Source organism: Hyperolius riggenbachi, chromosome 10 (assembly GCF_040937935.1).
Source record: "Hyperolius riggenbachi isolate aHypRig1 chromosome 10, aHypRig1.pri, whole genome shotgun sequence".
Lineage (NCBI taxonomy): Eukaryota > Metazoa > Chordata > Amphibia > Anura > Hyperoliidae > Hyperolius > Hyperolius riggenbachi.
The window spans coordinates 266,453,272-266,476,399 of record NC_090655.1 but is presented as its reverse complement, the minus strand read 5'-3'; the positions used below and the strand labels follow the sequence as shown (position 1 = coordinate 266,476,399).

The following is a 23,128-nucleotide window of genomic DNA, read 5'->3' as shown; positions in this document are numbered from 1 at the left end:
CCTCTACTATAATCTCTACCAGCACCAGGAAACCCCCACCACCTTCTCCTCTACTACCAGCTCTACCAGCACCAGGCCACGCCCACCACCACCTCCTCTACTACCAACACCAGGCCACACCCACCACCTCCTCCTCTACTACCAGCACTACAAGCTCCAGGCCACACCCACCACCTCCTCCTCTACTACCAGCTCTACCAGCACCAGGCCATACATCTCCTACTATTGGCCCAGGCAGGGGGATCTTATGGATGCCTGGATAAATCTACTGTGGCCATCTGTAATTTTCATGTTGCAATGCCCATGCAGGAAACATAATGTTGGGCAAACGATAAATCAGTTAACCGCTTACCACTTACCTTTGTGAGTAGTAGAGCAGAAACGATCGGGCTCAGCTATTTCCACCTAACCCGAATGAAGAGCTGCTACTGCGCAGGCGCTGGATCCCGGAGAGGTAAATAAATCAGGTCTTGTCAGGCTTGTTGGGGGAGGATTGCGTGAGGATACGGAGGAGCCAGCGCTGGATTCCCTGCAGCTACAGGGATGGGGGAAGCCTCATTGGTGTTATAATTTAAGTAGGCCTCAGTTACTTGGCCTGAGTTTTATGTAAAAGGCTTGACCGCAGTGTATGCCTTTAAAATAGATAGAGGGTTGGTGATGCAGGCAGAGGCATCTCAGGGTCTGCGTGTAGCAGAAGATACACGCAGATACTGAGAACATGTTCCTAACAGAAGGCCATCGGCCACTCTGACCTCAACAGGAACAGAAAACATTGGCTATGTTTACTAAACATTTCACATTCCTGCATCTGGGTCAAGTGCCTCATTGATTATTAATCGAGTAGGCGGGTATGATGACACCACGAGTGGGTCCACCAATAGACTGATATAGGAGGTGGCGAAGATGATGTCATATTTAACTCTTTCCTAGTCGGTATTAAAGGGGGTGCGAGCGATGGGAACTCACTTCTGCTTCTTCCCTCTGCACTAGCTCGCAAGGCCGACTGGGACCTCTAAGCATGTTATTCCTTACTGTAATCTGATATAATGTATGCTGTACATATATAGTTTAGTGTAACGTAGTTAGGAAGAAGGTACCTGATAGACTTCAAGAGGGAGTCTAATCAAGCAGCTGTAACGCAACATGGAAGTCTGCTTTGCCAGGAGATGAATGTATCTATCTGTATTCCTGTTTCCTGAATAAATAACGTAAGAAGCCTGAGAAAGTCTATATCCTGTTTGCTGTGTGGAGAGTCAAGTGATCTCACAGTCTGTGAGACGATGGTGTCGAAGCAAGGTGATAAGAACAGGTTCTAACAGTGGTGCCGTGAACCCAGCTGCGCTGCCTAGCAGAAAAGGCAGGCAAGGACCGGGCCAGATGTCAGTCCGTTATCCGGGACTTCCACAGCAAAACTAGCGGAATAGACGGGAGCAGACGGTAAAGCTTATCAAGCTGATACTGATAAGCTGGTGTGGGAAGTGTGCATTGCGTGAGCCAAGCAAGCACATGGGCTGCGATTCGAGAATCAGCGGCGAAACTCTTGGACGTTACACTGTGACTGCATTGTGCACTGTAGTCACCAGCCGAAAGAATGGGTCGGACGGAAGCACTCCGAGGCCAGCTTGCAACTCGCTGCGGGAGATGTCGATCCACTGAGCCAGTCCTGTGTGGGGACGGAGATATGACAGTGATTAAACGCTCAGAAGGTTCCGGAGTCCATGGAAGTTTCGCAGGTGGAGTTGCGGGAATGCTGATGGATCGCCAAGAATCTGCTGCTCAGGCAAGTTTGTTTACGTTGTTGTATGGCGTTTTGGCGTTATCTGTGTTGTATTTGGTGTTAATGTGTACATTCTGTGTTAATTGCAGCGTGGGGGCTGCGGGCTTCTCATCTCTCCCATGCATGGTGGGAGGTTTTCAGAGTTTATGTGCTTGGTTTTTTTTTCTTCAGATTCAAGCTTCCTGTGTTGTATATTTACGGAGTGGTTATCTCTGCATTTGTCTCAGGCATGTTTGTGCTGGCAAGAAGTTTTTTTTTCTCTTCTCTTCTCTTCCCGTCTCTACAGAGGCTGGGAAAAAGGGGGGGGGGGGGGGGTCCCCCGCGGCAGAGGGAAAACAGCAGGGTTAGTGGTGGACAGGGGAGAGAGGTAGCAGAGTAGACAGGAGAGAAGTAAGTTTTCTTCGGTGAGCTGGCGTTTTTCCCGAGCCCGATCAGGGTGTTTTTTTTTTCCCTCTCTGTCCATAATGGAAAGCGTAGAGAGATAAGTAGGCTTATCTCGTCCCAGTCAGAGCTGCTTCAAAGGCTTTAAATGTCGGTATCTGTTATGTTGTTTAGCCAGCTCGTCTGTTGTTCGTCTCAGTAATAGCGCTGTAATAGTTCTGAGTTATGGCTGAGATAAGCTGCAGATGAGTTGTGGAGAGAGGGGATAGAGGGAGAGAGATTCCTACGTCTCTGGGGATCCGTAGGTCTGATTGCAGTTCGGATTACAGCTGAGACGTGAAGGAATGCTGAGGCTGATTTTTGTGCACTGTGGATAGAAGCTGTGTGTAACGATGCATAAAAAAGTATGTTCTATTTGTGTTTGCTCTCTCTCCTAGGTCTATAGGAACGAGAGGCTGCTATGGGAGCAGCCATTTTAGCTGGCAGTCCAGGACTCAAAATGGCGGCAGTGGAGAGAGCCCGCCCCCGAGAGTCATGGCCCCCACACGTCATGGCAGGGGGGAGGAGGGGCTGGGGGATCCACGTCACGTCAGGCTGTGCTCGCGGCTCCGGGCAGAGCAGCTGAAAGGGAGGGGGGTAGAAATACAGAGACATTCTCCTGTGTGTCTCGGTTCTCACAGTATTTCCCCAGAGCTTTTCCCTGGGTCCATGGAAAGGAATGCCAGAATAGGAAGTGTTTCCCAGCTAGGTGCAGGGAATCACGTAGCAGTACTGATCAGAAATGGGTCTGTACTGTGTTGCTTATGGGAGTATTCCTGTGAGTGGGGCACCTTAATGGGTGGTGCAGCATGAGTTCCCAATAGGAAAGGGGGGACAGCGCATCAAGGGGGTGCCGGAGGTGGAAAAAAAGGGAGTTGACCAATCCGGGTTTCCGGTAACGTTTTTTTTCCGGTTTTTGTCGTGGACAGGGCCAGAGCTTGACTGAGAGGTCTATGCTGGGCTGGGGCTGTTTTTTTGTGCGGTTTTTTTTTCTCGTCCACTGATTGGTCAAATATGTTTTTTTCCAGCTCCTATCAATTGTAGCACAAAGAACAAGGACTGACAACAGTTCATGGGGCAATTATACAGATGATAAAATTGCCGTTTACAGAGTGACAGTGTATCAGTACGCTGTTTGCCATGTGACTACCTACCAAGTGGGCATTCAGGGATCTGCATACAGGCATGTGACGCTGGTATGCTTAGCCCTGCACCCTGTGTAGTTTAAGTGTAAAGTGCTCCTTCCTACAGGGAGGCAGCCAGTTTTTGGTAGTTTAGGTGGTGGCACGGCAAACATTGATCAGAGGGTACAACACACAGAACTTCTAGCAGAGCTGGTATCGCAATGAAGTTCTAGATAAGTAAATGCGATAATGAGTAAGAGCATTGCAGGCTCACCTGCAAAGCAGCATCAGGTGTGGCATCTGTAATCTGTGCATGCGACGGCCGCGCATGGACAGATAAGGGGGGATGTGGAGTGAGCTGCAATGGGGGAGAGCTTCCAAAGGTGAAGCGAGCTTCCATAGGTGAAGTCCGCGGGAGCATATTTTAAACAGGTAAGTACTGAAGATAGTACTGAGGTAGGGGGGTGAAGTTTAACTCCAATCTACCAATAAGAGTAAACAGAGTTCAGGAGAACCATAAAGCAACGAGATAAATTACGATATATATTGATCAATTTAAAGTGTAAAGAGTACAAGCCGCAGGGCGAATCCCAAATCATTAATAAGAATTGATTTGTTTGTATTTCGATTTCAGGTGTTTGGCAATATGGAATTGAGACAGCTGCAGTGCTGGCAGCAAAGATGGAGATGTCAGTCGGATAAGCGAAAGGTTCCAGATGCCAATCTAAGCTTGGAGGAACACGAGATTCCTGAAATCGGAAAGAGACTAAAACACGAGATTCCTGAAATCGGAAAGAGACTAAAACACGAGATTCCCGAAATCGGAAAGAGACTAACAAAACTGTCGGAGCAAAGCATAATGCAAAGTGCTAATGTTCTTCTTTCCCAGGGTGGTGCTTTTATAATGAAGTGTACCATGCTGATGGTGATCCTAGGTTGCCATTCCGTCCTAGGAGAACGAAGAGAGGACATTCTCATGTATAATAAGGGGTTAATGAGAATGCAAGGCCCAAGCATGTTAATGTTGGGTGACAAAGGTACTGATCCTTTCACACCTCCCTCCGCTTGGCACAGATGGACCATGCAGGGACGGAGGAAAAGAGCACTTGTGCCAGGAGAAAACAAATTTCATGGCACAAGGTGGGTGAAAGGTCTGAAGGGTCAAGTGTGCGGGCAGTGGGAATTTAATGGCAGTGTAAATCTGCTATTGAATGCCACACTCCCAGAATCAATGCACCGATCCAAAGGTTTGTTAAAAGGTACATTGCAGTACAATGGGTACATGCAAAAGGTGGAGTATGTGATTCAGGGGTACCTTGTCTTGGTTATGCAGAGTGAGATGGTTCCAGATTGGAGAGGAACGAGTAGGAGGCGTCAATTCTCTTACCAGAGAGACGCAGGGGACAACATCACACTCTGGAGCTACCAACAGAGAGTGCCTCTGAAACAACTATACACACGTAAAGGCTGGAAAGCCAAGGGTGGGTGGTTCTCGAAACAAGAAGTAACAATCGAGATCAAGCCACATTTCCAGGTGACAAAGAGGGTGGGGAGAGCGGTCCCGGGGGAGGGAAAGCCAACACAGGGAACCCCATCCACACTACACGGGTCACAACAGGGGACGATATTACACAGTCCATATGCAGCAGCTTATCCTCATGATAGTTGGGTAAGTGAAGAGGTACTCTTAATCGAAAGATTGCAGAGAGTACAGTCTTCCCGACCTCAGGTACATATTGTGCCTCAGGACGTAAGGGGGGAAGAGGTCCAATCAGGACAGCTGGGGACATATTTTGTCAGCGAGAGATTGGACAAGGGGAGGTATAGTAACTTTTCTGGAGAAGGATCTTTTGCATGGCATCTTCGAGATGTTTGGGTTAACAAATGGAAACGGTGCAACATTCCTTTAGGCACCGCCACTTCCTTAGTTCCCACCTCAACACATGTCTTACACCAGGACCTGAGAGGTCAACCTTTTTTTGGTGCTAGACGGGGAGGTGAAGCAAGTAGAGTTGTCCTCATGCGGGCAATTCTTGCAGAAGTATCTGCGTTGGCCGGGGCAAGCCAAATTTAGTGAAGAAGCCTGCGGGTTCAATAACGCAGACTGCGAGGCTACCATTCAAAAGATCCACCCTGAAGCCAAACCAATAGTTCCGGTGGCTGAAGGAAGGGTTTGGTTTTTTAACATAAGGTCTAATGATACATTCAAGGTATATTCTCATAATTGTTCCGATAAGGGGGATTTTCCAAGGGGAACATATTGTGTGAGTGGAGATCCCATATGGATCCTGTCATCCAGGCTGGATGACGTTGGTTCTCAAATTGTTAAGAGAACTCTAAAGGTCAAAGTTTCACGGGTAGTTCCCGTCCTGAAAGAGAACACGACATGGGACAAAGGGGAACAGGTTTTGATCCAAGACGACCACATTTTGTTACAAAGGTTAAACAAACAGTACACTAAGTTAGAGGTAAGAGTTCACCATGATACAGGTGATCTTAACGAGGTAGAACACAAACATGAGCAGGTGAGTTCCAGTCTGCCCTGGTGGACAAAGGTTCCGGTGATGTTCCAGGGACACTCGGACGGGGCATCTGCAGTTCCAAAGTTCTTTCTGCACCCACTGGTCGTCTGGACGGGGATGACAACTTTAGGCATCGTTATCCAGGTGAGGTTGCGGGTTAAAATTACGTAAAATAAATTAACTGGTCCAGAGATTGGTGCCTCATAAACAATCTCCGGAACCAATAGTTTAAATTAAGGGATATACAGGGTTACGTGTATAGGTTTAGTAGTACCTAGGAGCTGATTGTATAAAGGCGCTCTTTTAGAAGGCACCTGGCACTGCTCCGTTTTGTAACAACCAAACGAGTTTCACTTTTCTGTGGTCATGCAAGTTTGTGAGTGATACGCAAGTGACGCAAATGCTGAGCATGTGGTATTGAGGGACTTAGAAGTAGGGCTTCCCCAGAGAGCCTGGTTACAGGAAGACCAAGAGGTCTTGCTCTCTCTCTTCCAGGGGTAACCGCCTAGAGCAGAGAAGTTGTGTGAGCACGAACATCGAAAAGTGAAACATACAAGAAAGAAACCAGGTACTGGGAGGTTCAGACGCTGGGATCTGCGGGTCAAGCCGTTTTAGGGGGGATTGTTATAATTTAAGTAGGCCTCAGTTACTTGGCCTGAGTTTTATGTAAAAGGCTTGACCGCAGTGTATGCCTTTAAAATAGATAGAGGGTTGGTGATGCAGGCAGAGGCATCTCAGGGTCTGCGTGTAGCAGAAGATACACGCAGATACTGAGAACATGTTCCTAACAGAAGGCCATCGGCCACTCTGACCTCAACAGGAACAGAAAACATTGGCTATGTTTACTAAACATTTCACATTCCTGCATCTGGGTCAAGTGCCTCATTGATTATTAATCGAGTAGGCGGGTATGATGACACCACGAGTGGGTCCACCAATAGACTGATATAGGAGGTGGCGAAGATGATGTCATATTTAACTCTTTCCTAGTCGGTATTAAAGGGGGTGCGAGCGATGGGAACTCACTTCTGCTTCTTCCCTCTGCACTAGCTCGCAAGGCCGACTGGGACCTCTAAGCATGTTATTCCTTACTGTAATCTGATATAATGTATGCTGTACATATATAGTTTAGTGTAACGTAGTTAGGAAGAAGGTACCTGATAGACTTCAAGAGGGAGTCTAATCAAGCAGCTGTAACGCAACATGGAAGTCTGCTTTGCCAGGAGATGAATGTATCTATCTGTATTCCTGTTTCCTGAATAAATAACGTAAGAAGCCTGAGAAAGTCTATATCCTGTTTGCTGTGTGGAGAGTCAAGTGATCTCACAGTCTGTGAGACGATGGTGTCGAAGCAAGGTGATAAGAACAGGTTCTAACAATTGGAACCCGGAGGCTTCCCCCTCCCGAGGTAAGTATCCCTCTGTGGACTGTTTATTTAGTATAGAGTCTCTTTAAAACAACAATAAGAAGAATATTTTTAGTCGGCAGAGAGCAGGTTATGCCACAAACAGATGCTGCAGTTAGCCTATTCACCACTAGATGGCGATCTCACACACAGGAAGTGATGTCTTACAGCACGAAGAGAAGTTTCAGGAAGTGGAGAGATCACGCGGCTGGAAGAGGTGATTGTGTGATTTTTGTTATATATTGCGGAGTAGAGTAGAGGTCAGGGTGGACATACTTGTTATATATTGGGCAGACCAGAGGTCGGGGTGGGCATACTTGTTATATATTGGGCAGGGCAGAGGTCGGGGTGGACATACTTTTTATATATTGGGTAGAGCAGAGGTCGGGGTGGTCATACTTGTTATATATTGGGCAGGGCAGAGGTCGGGGTGGTCATACTTGTTATATATTGGGCAGGGCAGAGGTCGGGGTGGGCATACTTGTTATATATTGGGCAGGGCAGAGGTCGGGGTGGACATACTTTTTATATATTGGGTAGAGCAGAGGTCGGGGTGGACATACTTGTTATATATTGGGCAGAGCAGAGGTCAGGGTGGACATACTTGTCATATATTGGGCAGAGCAGAGGTCAGGGTGGACATACTTGTTATATATTGGGCAGAGCAGAGGTCAGTGTGGACATACTTGTTATATATTGAGCATAGCAGAGGTCGGGGTGGACATACTTGTTATATATTGGGCAGAGCAGAGGTCGGGGTGGACATACTTGTTATATGTTGGGCAGAGCAGAGGTCGGGGTGGGCATACTTGTTATATATTGGGCAGAGCAGAGGTCGGGGTGGACATACTTGTATATTGTGCAGAGCAGAGGTCGGGGTGGACATACTTGTGATATATTGGGCAGAGCAGAGGTCGGGGTGGGCATACTTGTTATATATTGGGCAGAGCAGAGGTCCCGGTGGACATACTTGTTGTATATTGTGCAGAGTAGAGATGTTGCGAACTGTTCGCTCGGCGAACATCTCTGGGGCTTTTACTACTTCCGGGTCGCTCTGACCCGGAGTAGTACGCCTGCGCTGCCCGGCGAAGCGTGTCCTAGATCGCGCTCCTGTTGCCGGGCACTCTCTGCGCATGTGCGTGACGTCGTTCATGACGTCACGCACATGCGCAGAGAGTGCCCGGCAACAGGAGCGCGATCTAGAACGCGCTTCGCCGGGCAGCGCAGGCGTACTACTCCGGGTCAGAGCGACCCGGAAGTAGTAAAAGCCCCATGTATTGAGAGATGTTTGCCGGCGAACGGTTCGGGAACCGTTCGCTACATCTCTAGTGCAGAGCAGAGGTCGGGGTGGACATACTTGTGATATATTGGGCAGACCAGAGGTCAGGGTGGATATACTTGTCATATATTGTGCAGAGCAAAGGTCCGGGTGGACATACTTTTTATATATTGTTTAGAGCAGAGGTCGGGGTGGACATACTTGTTATATATTGAGCAGAGCAGAGGTCGGGATGGACATACTTGTTATATATTGAGCAGAGGTCGAGGTGGACATACTTGTTATATATTGGGAGAGCAGAGGTCAGGGTGGATATACTTGTCATATATTGTGCAGAGCAAAGGTCCGGGTGGACATACTTTTTATATATTGTTTAGAGCAGAGGTCGGGGTGGACATACTTGTTATATATTGAGCAGAGCAGAGGTCGGGGTGGACATACTTGTGATATATTGGGCAGACCAGAGGTCAGGGTGGATATACTTGTCATATATTGTGCAGAGCAAAGGTCCGGGTGGACATACTTTTTATATATTGTTTAGAGCAGAGGTCGGGGTGGACATACTTGTTATATATTGAGCAGAGCAGAGGTCGGGGTGGACATACTTGTTATATATTGGGCAGAGCAGAGGTCGGGGTGGACACACTTGTTATATATTGGGCAGAGCAGAGGTCGGGGTGGACATACTTGTTGTATATTGGGCAGAGCAGAAGTCAGGGTGGACATACTTTTTATATATTGGGTAGAGCAGAGGTCGGGGTGGACATACTTGTTATATATTGGGTAGAGCAGAGGTCGGGGTGGACATACTTGTTATATATTGAGCAGAGCAGAGGTCGGGGTGGGCATACTTGTTATATATTGGGCAGAGCAGAGGTCGGGGTGGACATACTTGTTATGTATTGGGAGAGCAGAGGTTGGGTTGGACACACTTGTTATATATTGGGCAGAGCAGAGGTCGGGGTGGACATACTTGTTATATGTTGGGCAGAGCAGAGGTCGGGGTGGGCATACTTGTTATATATTGGGCAGAGCAGAGGTCGGGGTGGGCATACTTGTTATATATTACTTGTTATATATTGGCACAGCAGAGGTCGGGGTGGACATACTTGTTATATATTGGGCAGAGCAGAGGTCGAGGTGGACATACTTGTTATATATTGGGCAGAGCAGAGGTCGGGGTGGACATACTTGTTGTATATTGGGCAGAGCAGAGGTCGGGGGGGGGGGGGACATACTTTTTATATATTGTGCAGAGCAGAGGTTCTGGATTTCTATTACTTCTTATGCTAAAAATCATGCATCTAAATAAATACGCCTCTTATCAACTGTATTTACTACTGCAGCCACTGGAGTTTTATGCCCCGCAGTGGGAGAGGTTGGAGTCTGCACAAAGATGATGGCTGGTTGGTCACAGCTAGGGGTGGGGCCAGGGAACAAGGGGCGTGGCTGGTGGGACAGGCATTGGAGATGGAGGCTGCAGCTGGAGAGGGGTTGGGTGGCCTCTGCTGCTTTGGTCCTGGTATTGGCACTGTCCCAGCTGGGAGGTTTGTTGCTCCGGTTCTTGGAGGGTTTGGGGTTAGTAGGTAATGGACAAGTGGGCTCAGGTATGGTCAGGATATGGAGCTGCAGTCCCATCTGTCTAGTTCATCAGGTGCCAGAGCCATAAGTAATGATACTTTATAGCTAATTGGCCTCCTCTGTCTCCATCTGTTCTCTCCTCACATCCTCATCCATCTACCGCTGCCGGCACTGCTGTAACCTCCCAGGAATGTGTGCATGGAGAGGAGGAGAGAAGCACCAGATGATGAGCAAGGCATACTGGAGGAGAGGACTGTGGTACTGAATGTGCAGGAGACCACAGCTTATGGGATATTATCGCACCTAGCAAATTATGTTCTTTTCTCTGCTCTGTTTATTACTGCTAATATCTTACAGCTATAATGTGTTATCCTTTTCAGAACTAAGATCTGAGCTCAAAGAACAAGAGAGGAGTGATCAGCAGTCTATGGAGGAGGGTGTTATGATGAGGGCAATTAAAGAGGAAGAAGAAGAGACGTATGTGAGTAGCGACCAGCAGTCTATGGGGAAAGGTGACATGATGGTGGCAATTAAAGAGGAAGAAGAAGAGATGTATGTGAGGAGTGATCAGCAGTCCACAGAGGAAGGTTTAATAATAAGAGTGATTAAAGAAGAAGAGGCGTATGTGAGGAATGATCAGCAGTCTACGGAGGAAGGTATAATAATAAGAGTGATTAAAGAAGAGGAAGAAGAAGAGACATATGTGAGGAGTGATCAGCAGTCTGTGGAGGAGGGTGACATGATGAGGGCAACTATAGATGAGGATCCGCTTATAGAGGGTAGAACAGGTGAGTAATCAACATTAAATATTGCATATCTTTAGTTATTATGACTGTCATTGCTCACAGACTGGCCATATTAGGGGTTATCCTATGTACTCATGATGGATTAATTGTTAATTAAAACTTTCTCCCTTGATTGTATTTGGTGACAGCTTGCTAACAATAACAGTACAGACACCCTGATTGCTTTGGAGTGCCCTGTTCTGTTTTGTCACACATAGGGCTACCGGCCTGTAATAGGCTGGTAATGATCACTGTACATTACTGTACACAGATTGGTAAAGCCAACTTATCCCCTTCTGCCCCACCGACTCCCCCCCCTTTCCTTGCTTGGTGTCCTCTTATGATCTGTACACATGGTGAACTGATGTTATCCGACGGATCAGGAGCTGAATCCATCAGCAGACAAATAATGCTGGATCAGCCTGGAGGGTGACGACGCATTCTGCTAAAACACGGTCGGGGTTGTTGGGCTGATGGAGCAGCACCAATGTGACATCACACGGTGGGTGGGGTCACACCAAAGGTATGGGCTGTCTCTTGGCTGAGTTGGTTAGCCTGGCAGATCTTTGGTTGGGTGATGACTGCTGGTAGGAGGCTGCTGTACACATGCCAGATTATCAGCTGTTTCAGCTGACTTAAATCTAGCGTGTGGGCGGGGCTTCATCTCCATTCCTCTGCGGTTTCACAGTCGCAGCAAAATCATTGTGACTAAGAAATTGTAGGAAAAAGCATGGCAAATTTTCCATGATTGTGTTTGTGATTCTGAGCCCTGACGCACACGGACAGACACAGAAACCTGGCACTTTATTAGGCAGGGATTACGCTGATCTGAATCTTGTTCCTTGTGCTGCACATAGCAGAACACGCACTGCCGCACTATCCATTATAGACAATGGCCCGCTCTGGAATTGTATGTCATTCACATATTTCCCATGATTATGAATCAGACAGCTTTCTGCTTTTTTATGCGCAATGCACACATTCCTGATTCCAATGTATTTCACTGCATCCAAAAATTACAAATGTGATGTGTGCTCCCTACCTGTCTCTAGAAGGGTGTAAGCTGGGGGGTGTTCTGTAAGACGCACAGCCACTTGTGCTGCAGACAAAGCATGACAAGTGTGCTCCCTGCCTGAGTCTCTAGAAGGGTGTAAGCTGGGGGGTGTTCTGTAAGATGAACGGCCACTTGTGCTGCAGACAAATCATGACAAGTGTGACATTAAAACCCGCCCCTGCCACACCTTTAGTCCACACTGTTAGTTATGACCAATTTTGCATGCCATGTGTCCCTTATACCATTCCCTGGTTTCCACTGGTCCTCTTCCCTCCCTTACAGCTTCCCTGGTGGTGATGGGCTTCCCCACTCCCTCCTCCACAGCATTTCTGATGGTGTTGGGCTTTCCCTTCTCTTCTCACTCACAGCTTCTCTGGCTGGGGTGGTCTTCCCCTGACTCCCTCGCCCTCAGCTTCTATGGTGGAGCTGAGCTTCCCTCTCCCCACAGCTTTCCTCATGTTGTTGGGCTTTCCTCTCTCTCCTTCTCAGCTTCCCTGGTGGCGGAGGGCCCCTCCCTCTTCCATAGCTTCCCTTGTGGTGGTGGCGGCCTTCCCTCTCCATTCTCCACAGTTTCCATGGGGGTAGTGGGTTTTTCCCCTTTCTCCCCCACAGCTTTCATGGTGTTGGTAGACTTTCCCTTCCTCCCCTACAGCTTCCCTGGTGTTGATGGGCTTCCCTTTTCCCTCCCTTACAGCTTCCATGGTGGTGGGCTTTCTTTTTCCCTCCCCACAGCTACCCTAGTGCTGGGTTTCCCCTCTACCCACTTTCTCACAGATTCCCCGGGGGTGGGCTTTACCCTTACCAACAGCTTCCATGGTGGTTGTGGGCTCCTCCCCTACAGCTTCCCCGGTGGTGGTAGGCTTCCCCCTTCTTCCTCCACAGCTTCCATGGTGGTGGTGGGCTCCTCCCCTCTTCCTCCCCCATAACAACCCTGGTTGTGGTGATAGGCTCCCCCCTCCCCTCCCCACAACTTCCATTCCACTGCAGCACACGTTGGACTTCCCCCTTCCCCCACAACATCTTCCCCTATCCCTCTCCCACAGCTTCCCTGGTGGTGGGCTTCCCTTTCCCCTCCCCCACAGCTTCCCTGGTGGTGGGCTTCCCTTTCCCCTCCCCCACAGCTTCCCTGGTGGTGGGCTTCCCTTTCCCCTCCCCCACAGCTTCCCTGGTGGTGGTAAGCTTTCCTGTTTCCTCCTCCATAACTTCCCTGGTGGTGTTGGGCTCCCTCCCCTCCACAACTTCCCTGTTTCCCCCCTCACTTTCTCACCCTCCCCCACCGCTTCCCTGGTGGTGATGGGCTTTCCCTTCCCTACAGCTTACCTGGTGGTGGGATTTCTCCCTCCCCTCCTTCCCACAGATGATGATGTTGGTGATAAGCCTCTCCCTTGCCAATAGCTTCCCAGGTGGTTGTGGGCTTCCCTCCTCCCTCACCCAGAGCTTCCACTTTGGTGACTAATGCCCACGCTCTTTTGCTTCCCCGCCCAGTAGTATATATGCAGAGTATTGTGCAGTGGAAGCCAGGGCTGTGGAGTTGGTACAAAACTCCACCGACACCGACTCCTCTAATTTGCATATACAATCTTGTTAATTGAAAGTATGTAACATGAAAATCGTCTCTTAACCACCCTGGCGTTCTGATTAAATCGCCAGGGTGGCTGCGGGAGGGTTTTTTTTAAATAAAAAAAAAACTATTTCATGCAGCCAACTAAAAGTTGGCTGCATGAAAGCCCACTAGAGGGCGCTCCGGAGGCGATCTTCCGATCGCCTCCGGCGCCCAGAATAAACAAGGAAGGCCGCAATGAGCGGCCTTCCTTGTTTTGCTTATATCGTCGCCATAGCGACGAGCGGAGTGACGTCATCGACGTCAGCCGACGTCCTGACGTCAGCCGCCTCCGATCCAGCCCTTAGCGCTGGCCGGAACTTTTTGTTCCGGCTGCGCAGGGCTCAGGCGGCTAGGGGGGCCCTCTTTCGCCGCTGCTCGCGGCGGATCGCCGCAGAGCGGCGGCGATCAGGCAGCACACGCGGCTGGCAAAGTGCCGGCTGCGTGTGCTGCTTTTTATTTGACAAAAATCGGCCCAGCAGGGCCTGAGCGGCAGCCTCTGGCGGTGTTGGACGAGCTGAGCTCGTCCAGACCGCTCAGCAGGTTAACTGCCAACGCTTAGGAATTTTACAAGACAACTGAAGTGAGAAGGATATGGAGGCTGCCATATTTATTCCCTTTAGACTAAAACTAGTCCTTGGTAAGAGTACTTGTATAAGGTAATGAGGAGATTCTTCCTCTCTTACACATTCTTCATGCACAATCTGAACCAGGTTTATGGGTGATAGACAACACCTCTGTGTTCAATGTGCACAACGTTCTCAGCAGGGCTGTGGAGTCGGAGTCGTGGAGTCGGGCAATTTTGGGTGCCTGGAGTCGGAGTCGGGAAAAAATGCACCGACTCCGACTCCTAATGAATTTGTAACTGTAATTAAAATAGAAAATATGATAAAATGTTCTATTTCTCAGATAATAGTCATTAAAAATAATGTATATATACAGTATATATACAGTAATAGCTGTGCTTTGTCCACAAAAATGAAATAAACCAATCAAAATTAGTTACTTGTGCTGCTTCAATAAAGCAGTCCCCGTATTTTTAAGGTCAGATATACATATCTGATTGTGACTGTATATATGATGTGTACACAGGAATCTCTTATATATACTAAATAACATCTATGCTGTAAGAATAAAGCCTGATGTGTAGCCATGTCACTAATAGAGATGGTCAATGAGATGGAAATAATTCCGCATTGATGCTGATTTATGCAAATGTATGCACTCCCTTTGCTGATGAAATCAAATAATTTGATATGTTATTAAAATTTGGTTTGGTGACTACAAATTAAAGGGTAACTGAGACGGATGAAAAGTAAAGTTTTATACATACCTGGGGCTTCCTCCAGCCCCCTTCAGGCTAATCAGTCCCTCGCTGTCCTCCACCACCCGAATCTTCTGCTATGAGTCCTGGAAATTTAGCCAGTCAGCGCAGTCCGGCCGCATGCCGCTCCCACAGCCAGGAACATTCTGCACCTGCGCAATAGTGCTGCACAGGTGTAGTATGCTCCTGGCGACGGAGTGTGTGCATGCGCACTACGCCTGACTGGCTCTAGCAGAAGATCCAGGTGGTGGAGGAGGACAACGAGGGACTGATTATCCTGAAGGCGGCTGGAGGAAGCCCCAGGTATGTATAAAACTTTAATTTCATCTGTCTCAGGTTTACTTTGTTACACAGTAGTACTATACTCTACATATGCACTCCCCACAGAGCTGCAGGGAATCCACTGAGAATGCTGTGCACATTGAACACAGAGGTGTTGTCTGTTTACAATCTCCTCATTCCCCTGCAGAGTACCTGCACATCATTCTTACATGTACCCACACTTACATTGCCTAGGGCCTGATAGATGTTCTTTGTTCCGGTTTGTACCTTTTACAAGTACTCTTACCAAGGACTAGTTTTAGTCCAAAGGGAATATAGTAGTCTACATATCCTTCTCACTTCAGTTGTCTTGTAAAATTCCTAAGCGTTGGCAGTTAAGAGACGAATTTCATGTTACATACTTTTAATCAACAAAATTGTAATATGCAAATTAGAGGAGTCGTGGAGTCGGAGTCGGTGGAATCCTAAACTGAGGAGTCGGAGTCGGTGGATTTTTGGACCGACTCCACAGCCCTGGTTCTCAGTGGATTCCCTGCAGCTCTGTGGGACGTGCATATGTAGAGTATAGTACTACTGTGTAAAAAAGTAAACCTGAGACAGATGAAATTAAAGTCCTCCTCTGCCACCCGGATCTTCTGCTATTAGTCCAGGCACTTGAGCCAGTTTGGCGTGGTGTGCATGAACACACTCCGCCGCGAGTGTACTACATCTGCGCAGCACTATTGTGCAGGTGCAGAATGCTCCTGGCTGTGGAAGCGGGGTGCGGCCGGACAGCGCTGACTGGCTGAATTACCAGGACTCATAGCAGAAGATCCAGGTAGTGAAGGTGGACAGCGAGGGACTGATTAGCCTGAAGGGGGTGGAAGAAGCCCCAGGTATGTATAAAACTTTTCTTTTCATCCGTCTCAGGTACCATTTAATTTGTAGTCACCAAACCAAATTTTAACATCATATTAAATTATTTGATTTCATGAGCAAAAAGAGTGCGTACATTTGCATAAATTTGAATCAATGCAGAATTATTTCCATCTCATTGACCATCTCTATTAGTGACACAGCTACACATCAGGCTTTATACTTACAGCATAGATGTTATTTATTTATATGATTCCTGTGTACACATCATACATACTGTGCAGTCACAATCAGATGTGTATATCTGACTTTAAAAATACGGGGACTGCTTTATTGAAGCAGCACAAGTAACTAATTTTGATTGGTTTATTTCATTTTTGTGGACTAAGCACAGCTATTACTGTATGTAGAAATTATTTGACTATTATCTGAGAAATAGAACATTTTATCATATTTTCTATTTTAATTACAGTTTAAATTTATTAGGAGTCGGTGCATTTTTTCCCGACTCCAGGCACCCAAAATTGCCCCGACTCTCCGACTCCACAGCCCTGGTGGAAGCTGTGCATCTCTCACCTCTCCATCACTGTGAATCCTCCAGTCACTGCTCCCTCTAGTGTCTGGCATCTCAGCCTCATCACGTCATCACACAATGTACTCGGAGATGCCGGGCACTAGAGGCAGAGGTGACAGGAAGATCCAAAGCAATGGAGAGACACTAGGCAGGATAAGCACAGAGGGGGAAGGGGCGAGCATTCAGATTAAGATAAGCAATGCTCAAAACGCAATCTTGTCTAAGCATTTCTACATAGGACGCAATATTACATATAAACATAAGCATTATATTACCTAATTTATAATAACAAATTACATATGTAATATAAAAATGCATTCATTCATATGCTGTATATCATCATGTACATCATCCTGTTGGTAAGCCAGCTTCTTCTTCTCAGTTTTATACAATTGTATCAGCTCCGGGTTCCTCTTTCCCCCTTTACATTGTCTCCTCCTCACCAGGAGGGCTCGGGCTCCAGCTTGGGCCACCAGGCCTGTCCCACCAACTATAGCTTTATCAAGAGTGTGACCAAGACCTAGAGGAAGCCCTGGGGAGACAGATTTCTCCACATGCCTATATGGCTGGTGCCCTAAAAAGTACCCGCATAGATAGACTTGGTATAAAAGTAAGCGCATCGATAGACTTGGTATAAGCTGGCAATCAGTATTTTCGCCAACTAGTGATGGTTAGTGATATGCAAATAACTTTGAGATGGTGCAAATTGTATGCTAATTTTATGCAAAGTTATGCAGCTGCTACATTTGGTCTATTTCCAATCTGCATACATCTTGCATTAAGTTGGAATTCTCAGCAGCTCTCTGACCATCCCTAATGAAAATTGCTCCTCCCCTCAGAATTCTCTAACAGGAAATGATGATGTTTCTCTATTTGCAGGGTGGAGTCCCGGCATCAGGAACCTCTCAGAGACTCGTCTTGCTGTATCCACAGGCTGTACAACGGATGATGATGTCACTGGACAAGAGTCTGCTGCAAATATCCTGGTTATTCCAAATAGTCACCCAAAATCCCAGCACCTGTCTAACCCTGAGGGGCCTCATACCCAGCACAGCGCTCCCACTGCTGGAGGGTCTTATTCCTGTTCCTGGTGTGGGAAATGTTTTCTTAGGAGATCAAATCTTGTCAGTCATGAGAGATATCACACTGGTGAGAAGCCCTATTCATGTGCTGAGTGTGGGAAATGTTTTGCATGCAAATCAAATCTTGTCACTCATGAAAGAACTCACACTGGAGAAAAACCCTATTCATGTGCTGAGTGTGGGAAAAGTTTTGTGACTAAATCACATCTTGTCAGACATGAAAGATCTCACACTGGTGAGAAGCCGTATTCATGTGCTGAGTGTGGAAAATGTTTTGGGTGTAAATCAAACCTTGCCGTACATGAGAGATCGCACACTGGTGAGAAGCCCTATTCATGTGCTGTGTGTGGGAAATGTTTTGCACAGAAATCACTACTTCTCACACATGAAAGATCCCACACTGGTGAGAAGCCCTATTCATGTGTTCAGTGTGGGAAATGTTTTTGTAGTAAATCACTTCTTATCAGACATGAGAGATCTCACTCTGGAGAGAAGCCCTATTCATGTGCCGAGTGTGGGAAATGTTTTGTACAGAAATCACATCTTGACATACACAAGAGATCTCACACTGGTGAGAAGCCGTATTCCTGTGCTGAGTGTGGGAAATTGTTTAGGCGTAAATTAAACCTTGTCACACATGAGAGATCTCACACTGGTGAGAAACCTTATTCATGTGCTGAGTGTGGGAAATGTTTTAGCAATAAATCATACCTTGACACACATGAGAAATCTCACACTGGTGAGAAGCCATTTTCATGTACTGAGTGTGGGAAATGTTTTAGGCGTAAATCAAGTCTTGTCACACACGAGAGAACTCACACTGTGAAAAGCCCTATTTTCATGGGCTGAGTGTGGGAAATGTCAGTGTAAGTCACCGCTTATCAGACACTTGTGATGAGTGTGGGAAATGTTTCTGCTAAAAGTGTTCTGACTTTGCATGTTTTATTTTTTTCACAAAAGGGCCCCTATGCAATCTGTTCACATGAGTGTTCTCCTAGGTGGTATTTGCCCTTGAAACCACCAGCAAGCCAGAAAATACACAAAATAAGTGTGACCGTTACTTTTTCACCAACTTTAGTTACTTTTTTATATTGTGAAGTGCTTAAAAGTAATTTTAAAAATAATATATAAGAATTATCTCCTAGGAGATAACTTAGGAGAAAAAGTTATTTGCATATGGGCCAAGGAAGCATAATTACACAACATACACGGAGGACTGTTTCATGCTACTCAGTGTATTGGTTTGTAAAGCGTTAAAGTCCCTGAACTGAGGTGACATGGTGAGATAAATATGGGCACATATAGTACTAAGCCTAGTTAGAACTTGCCTATGTACATTTTTTTTATATTTTCCATTGGAAGGGTCGATAAGCCAGAGCTAGTATTTATTCAAATTAGTCAGGTTTTGCAGTCACTTGTAGGCATGGCTCTGCTGAAGAGTAAATGGGAGCCTAAACACTTGTATCTGGCTTATAAAACACTCCTGATTAATAAGAAAGTGCTGAAAAGTAAATTTAGATTTTTTTTTGGGGGGGGGGGGGGTGCGGGGGGAATATTGGATGAGCTAGATTTTTTTTTTTTGTCACACTGATATGGCTGTTTGGTACAATTTAGAGTCAAAATTTAACTCCCTTAAATTTAAAACAAGAATGTGAGACACTGGGAAAATTCTATTTAATGTTATTTACCCACTAGAGCAGGCTTTCTCAACCAGGGTTCCCTGGAACCCCAGGGTTCCTTGAGGACTCTGCAGGGGTTCCTTGGCATTTTACCCCATCGTGGGGGAAGTATAATAGAGCACACTATAATAGGTGGTACTGCAACAAGAAGCACTAAATTGGGGGGGTCAGGAGACAGTATAATGAGTGGCAGTGTAATAGGAGATAGTGAAATTAGCAGCCTAACCTATTTAAAGAGACCATGCCTCCTGAAAAATAAATGCAGGGGTTCATCGAGACCAAAAAATTGTTTGCAGGGGTTCCTTGAGATCCAAAAGTTATTTACAGGGTTCCTCCAAGGTAAAAAGGTTGAGAAAAAGCTGCACTAGAGGCTGCAAATGTGGGGATATTAGAAGCTCCCATTTATCCGGACTGAACTGAGGAAATCAGATTTCTATCTCTGTATTTTTTTAATTTATTTTACTGTCATAAGAAAAAATATGTGAACCTCCCCTTTTATGTGTGTAATATTGGCTGCATTTTTACAGCGGGTTGAAACTGAAAAAAAAATGCAATAAAAATAAAGTCAGGATAATAAGTGTAACCCCTTTTCATGAAGAAATAGATCACTATTCTGGCCCCTAGAGATTTGTACCTCTGCTCTTATAGGCGCTGTTCCTGGCCTGTCATTGTCAAGGCGAATGCCCCAGTATGTCGTCTGTACAATAAGATTTACCGGAAACCCATATCAGCCGGGTTCCAGTGTGTAGCCCTGGCACCTTGCAGAAAAAGGCCTCTTCCTTTGCTATATCTAATATAGAAAGGATCAAGGCCATTTTTTGCAAGGGGGCAGATCTATGCACCAGAACCCAGCTGATAAGGGGTTCCAGTGAATTTTATTAAACAGACAATGAATATGGACAGAAGAGGACAAAGATGAAACAAGAGGACAAATGGATAGAAGAGGACAGAGGGGGGCACATGAGGGACAGAAGTGGACAAGGGGACAGAGGAAGACTCAGGGGAGATGATTGGGACAGAGAAGGGCACAAAAGATATAAGGGTGACACAAGAGGGAAATAATAATTGGGGAGAGAACATCCACAAGACGCCCCTGCACTACGGACACACCAGGTTTAGTATATTTTTGTTTTCCCTGAATTTTGTCCTCTAAGGCCTCTTTCCCACCAAGACGTTGCGTTTTAGGGGACGTTAAGGTCGCATAATGTGCCCCTAACGCAACGCGTGGTGGTGTTGAAGTTGGACGTCAGATTGAGCCGTGTTATGTGGCTCTCAAAGCAGCCGTTCCAGGATAGTGATGGGAAGTCCAGATCTTTTTAAGGATTCGGATCATTGAAAAGATCCGGATCTTTGGACCGAATCATTTGAATCATTTTACTAGGGAAGCAGACTGGGGGTGAAATGATTAGCAGGACAAGACTTTCCCTGCACTGTACATTCTGTATGTTCCTGTTTCTTCCAGACAGACATCCACTGTGAACCGAACATTGTGATGATCCGACTCACAAAAAAGATCCGGATCAAATGAACGATTCGTTCATGATCCGGACAACACTACGACTCCCACCACAAGTCACCACAGTGCAGTGAATATTAATTAGCCATGTGGCTGGCCGCGGAGGAGGAGGGGAGACCTCCTCCTCCTCCAACATTACTGAGCATGTGCAAACAGTCTAACGCTGCTTAGCCCAGTATAACCTACAGCATGCAGCACTTTGTTTAAACGTGCTGCGTTACAATGTAACGCAACGTGTGCACTGTGAACAGCCCATTGATTTTACAGTGCTGTGAGTTAGGCTGCGTTACTGGCTGCTGTAACGTGGGACTTTAACGTCCCACTGTGAAACCAGCCTAAACCTTGGTAAGTCTTAGGATGGATTCACACAATAAGCGCTTTTCTGAACGCTTGTGATTGCTGACCACTTTTTCAAAATCACTCCCATTCACTTTCATTAAAATTGCAGTAAAAATCACATAAAAATCACAGCGACCGCGCAAATTGCATAAGGGGCGATTTTAATGAACGTGAATGGGAGTGATTTTTAGAAAGTGTTCAGCAATCGCAAGCGCTCAGAAAAGCACTTCTAGTGTGGATCCAGCCTTATGGTCCAGAGCGTCTTATGGTCCGAAAAATACGGCATTCTATATAAAAGATTCTTACGCATCAGATATACAGTCACAATATGATGTGTAGATCCGACTTTAAAAATATGGTGATTGCTTTATTGCAGCAGCACAAATACAGTAGAATCTTGTTTCAGTTAACGCTGATATAAATCTGGATGTAGTAACTCCATCCTCAGGTCCCAGCAAATGCATCTGTAGAAATATGCAATGTATGACCAATTCTGATATAGTAAACTTCTGATATAATGAACTTCTTTTCCTGGTCCCTTGGCAGTTACTATAAAGGGATTCTACTGTAACTATTTGTGTTTGCTAAGCACTGCTATTACTGTAAATATACGTTATTAATGATAACTATTGTCAGAGAAATAGAACATTTTATAACCTTTTCTCTTAATTACAGTTTAAATTCATTAGGAGTTGGTGCATTTTTTTCCTGACTCCAGGTACCCAAACATGACCCCGCCTCCACAGTCCTGCTCAATTTTTTTTTTTATTTGCCAAGTATGAAAGGGTCATAGCCTGAATTGCTTTTGGCATATATCAGCAAATATACAAGGCTTACAGTATGGCAAGGATATATTATAGAAGCAAAGTACAGGCGCTCTCTGTAGGATACCAGCAATGTTAAGCTGCACACACACAGGATTGATATTCAGAGAGATTGGATCACTGTGACGGGATCTTCCATGGATCTCCTGTTTTCTCTACATAATTTTGTGGGTGACATTATAAATCTATAATTTTACACCCTCACAGGGGAAGACTGGCAACTATTTTACATGATAATACTATAAATATGATAGCAGCAAAAGATAAGGTATTAGAAGTCAGATGTATTCCCAGGTCATATTATACTCCAGCACAAATACTGCAGATACACCCCAATGCCTCAGTGCTGCACCCCAAATGTAAATTAGGAGATGATTGGATACAGGTGTTTGGGCTGGAGGTGAGATACAGGAATTCTGGGGTGGAGAGGGGGACAGGTTATTGTTATATGTGTTACAATCACTGCTATAGACACCCCAATGCCTCAGTGCTGCACCCCAAATGTAAATTAGAAGGAGATGATTGGATACAGGTGTTTGGGCTGGAGGGGAGATACAGGAATTCTGGGGTGGAGAGGGGGACAGGTTACTGTTATGTGTTACAATCACTGCTATAGACACCCCAATGCCTCAGTGCTGCACCCCAAATGTAAATTAGAAGGAGATGATTGGATAAAGGTGTTTGGGCTGGAGGTGAGATACAGGAATTCTGGGGTGGAGAGGGGGACAGGTTATAGTTATATGTGTTACAATCACTGCTATATACAAACGTGGGAAGCTGTTGCTGGAAACGATTCTGTGTTATGTAACAAAATAAATGCTATTAGAATGGGAATCTGATGCGTCTCCAAGTATCTCTTCTGTGATTAAAGCTGCTAATAAAGTTATTCCTCTGGATAATGTGCTGAATAACAGCTGTATATTGTTCCCACAGTGTGATGTGTTCTGTTCCTCTGCATGTGATGTAAGATGTACTATTACCTGCATCAATCAGCTTTACTGAAATAAATAAATTGCATTGTTATAATTCTGTGGTTCCCAACCTTTTTTCACGCCAAACGCTCAGCTCTCTGTGACACATCAATACTAATAAATACCACGCAATGG

At 46.1% G+C, this 23,128-nt stretch overlaps 1 protein-coding gene across 1 annotated transcript in view; it reads left to right on the top strand.

Annotated features, from left to right (window-relative positions):
- The window catches only part of LOC137537163 (zinc finger protein Xfin-like), a 149,586-nt gene extending 130,417 nt beyond the window's left edge, over positions 1–19,169 (top strand). Inside the window, exons 8-12 of the mRNA XM_068259285.1 lie at positions 1,577–1,780; positions 1,867–1,903; positions 7,325–7,465; positions 10,489–10,896; positions 17,462–19,169. Coding sequence (XP_068115386.1) covers positions 1,577–1,780; positions 1,867–1,903; positions 7,325–7,465; positions 10,489–10,896; positions 17,462–18,513 — 1,842 coding nt within the window. The 3' untranslated portion in view covers positions 18,514–19,169. The remainder of the gene's footprint in view (positions 1–1,576; positions 1,781–1,866; positions 1,904–7,324; positions 7,466–10,488; positions 10,897–17,461) is intronic.
- Positions 19,170–23,128: the final 3,959 nt, after the last annotated feature.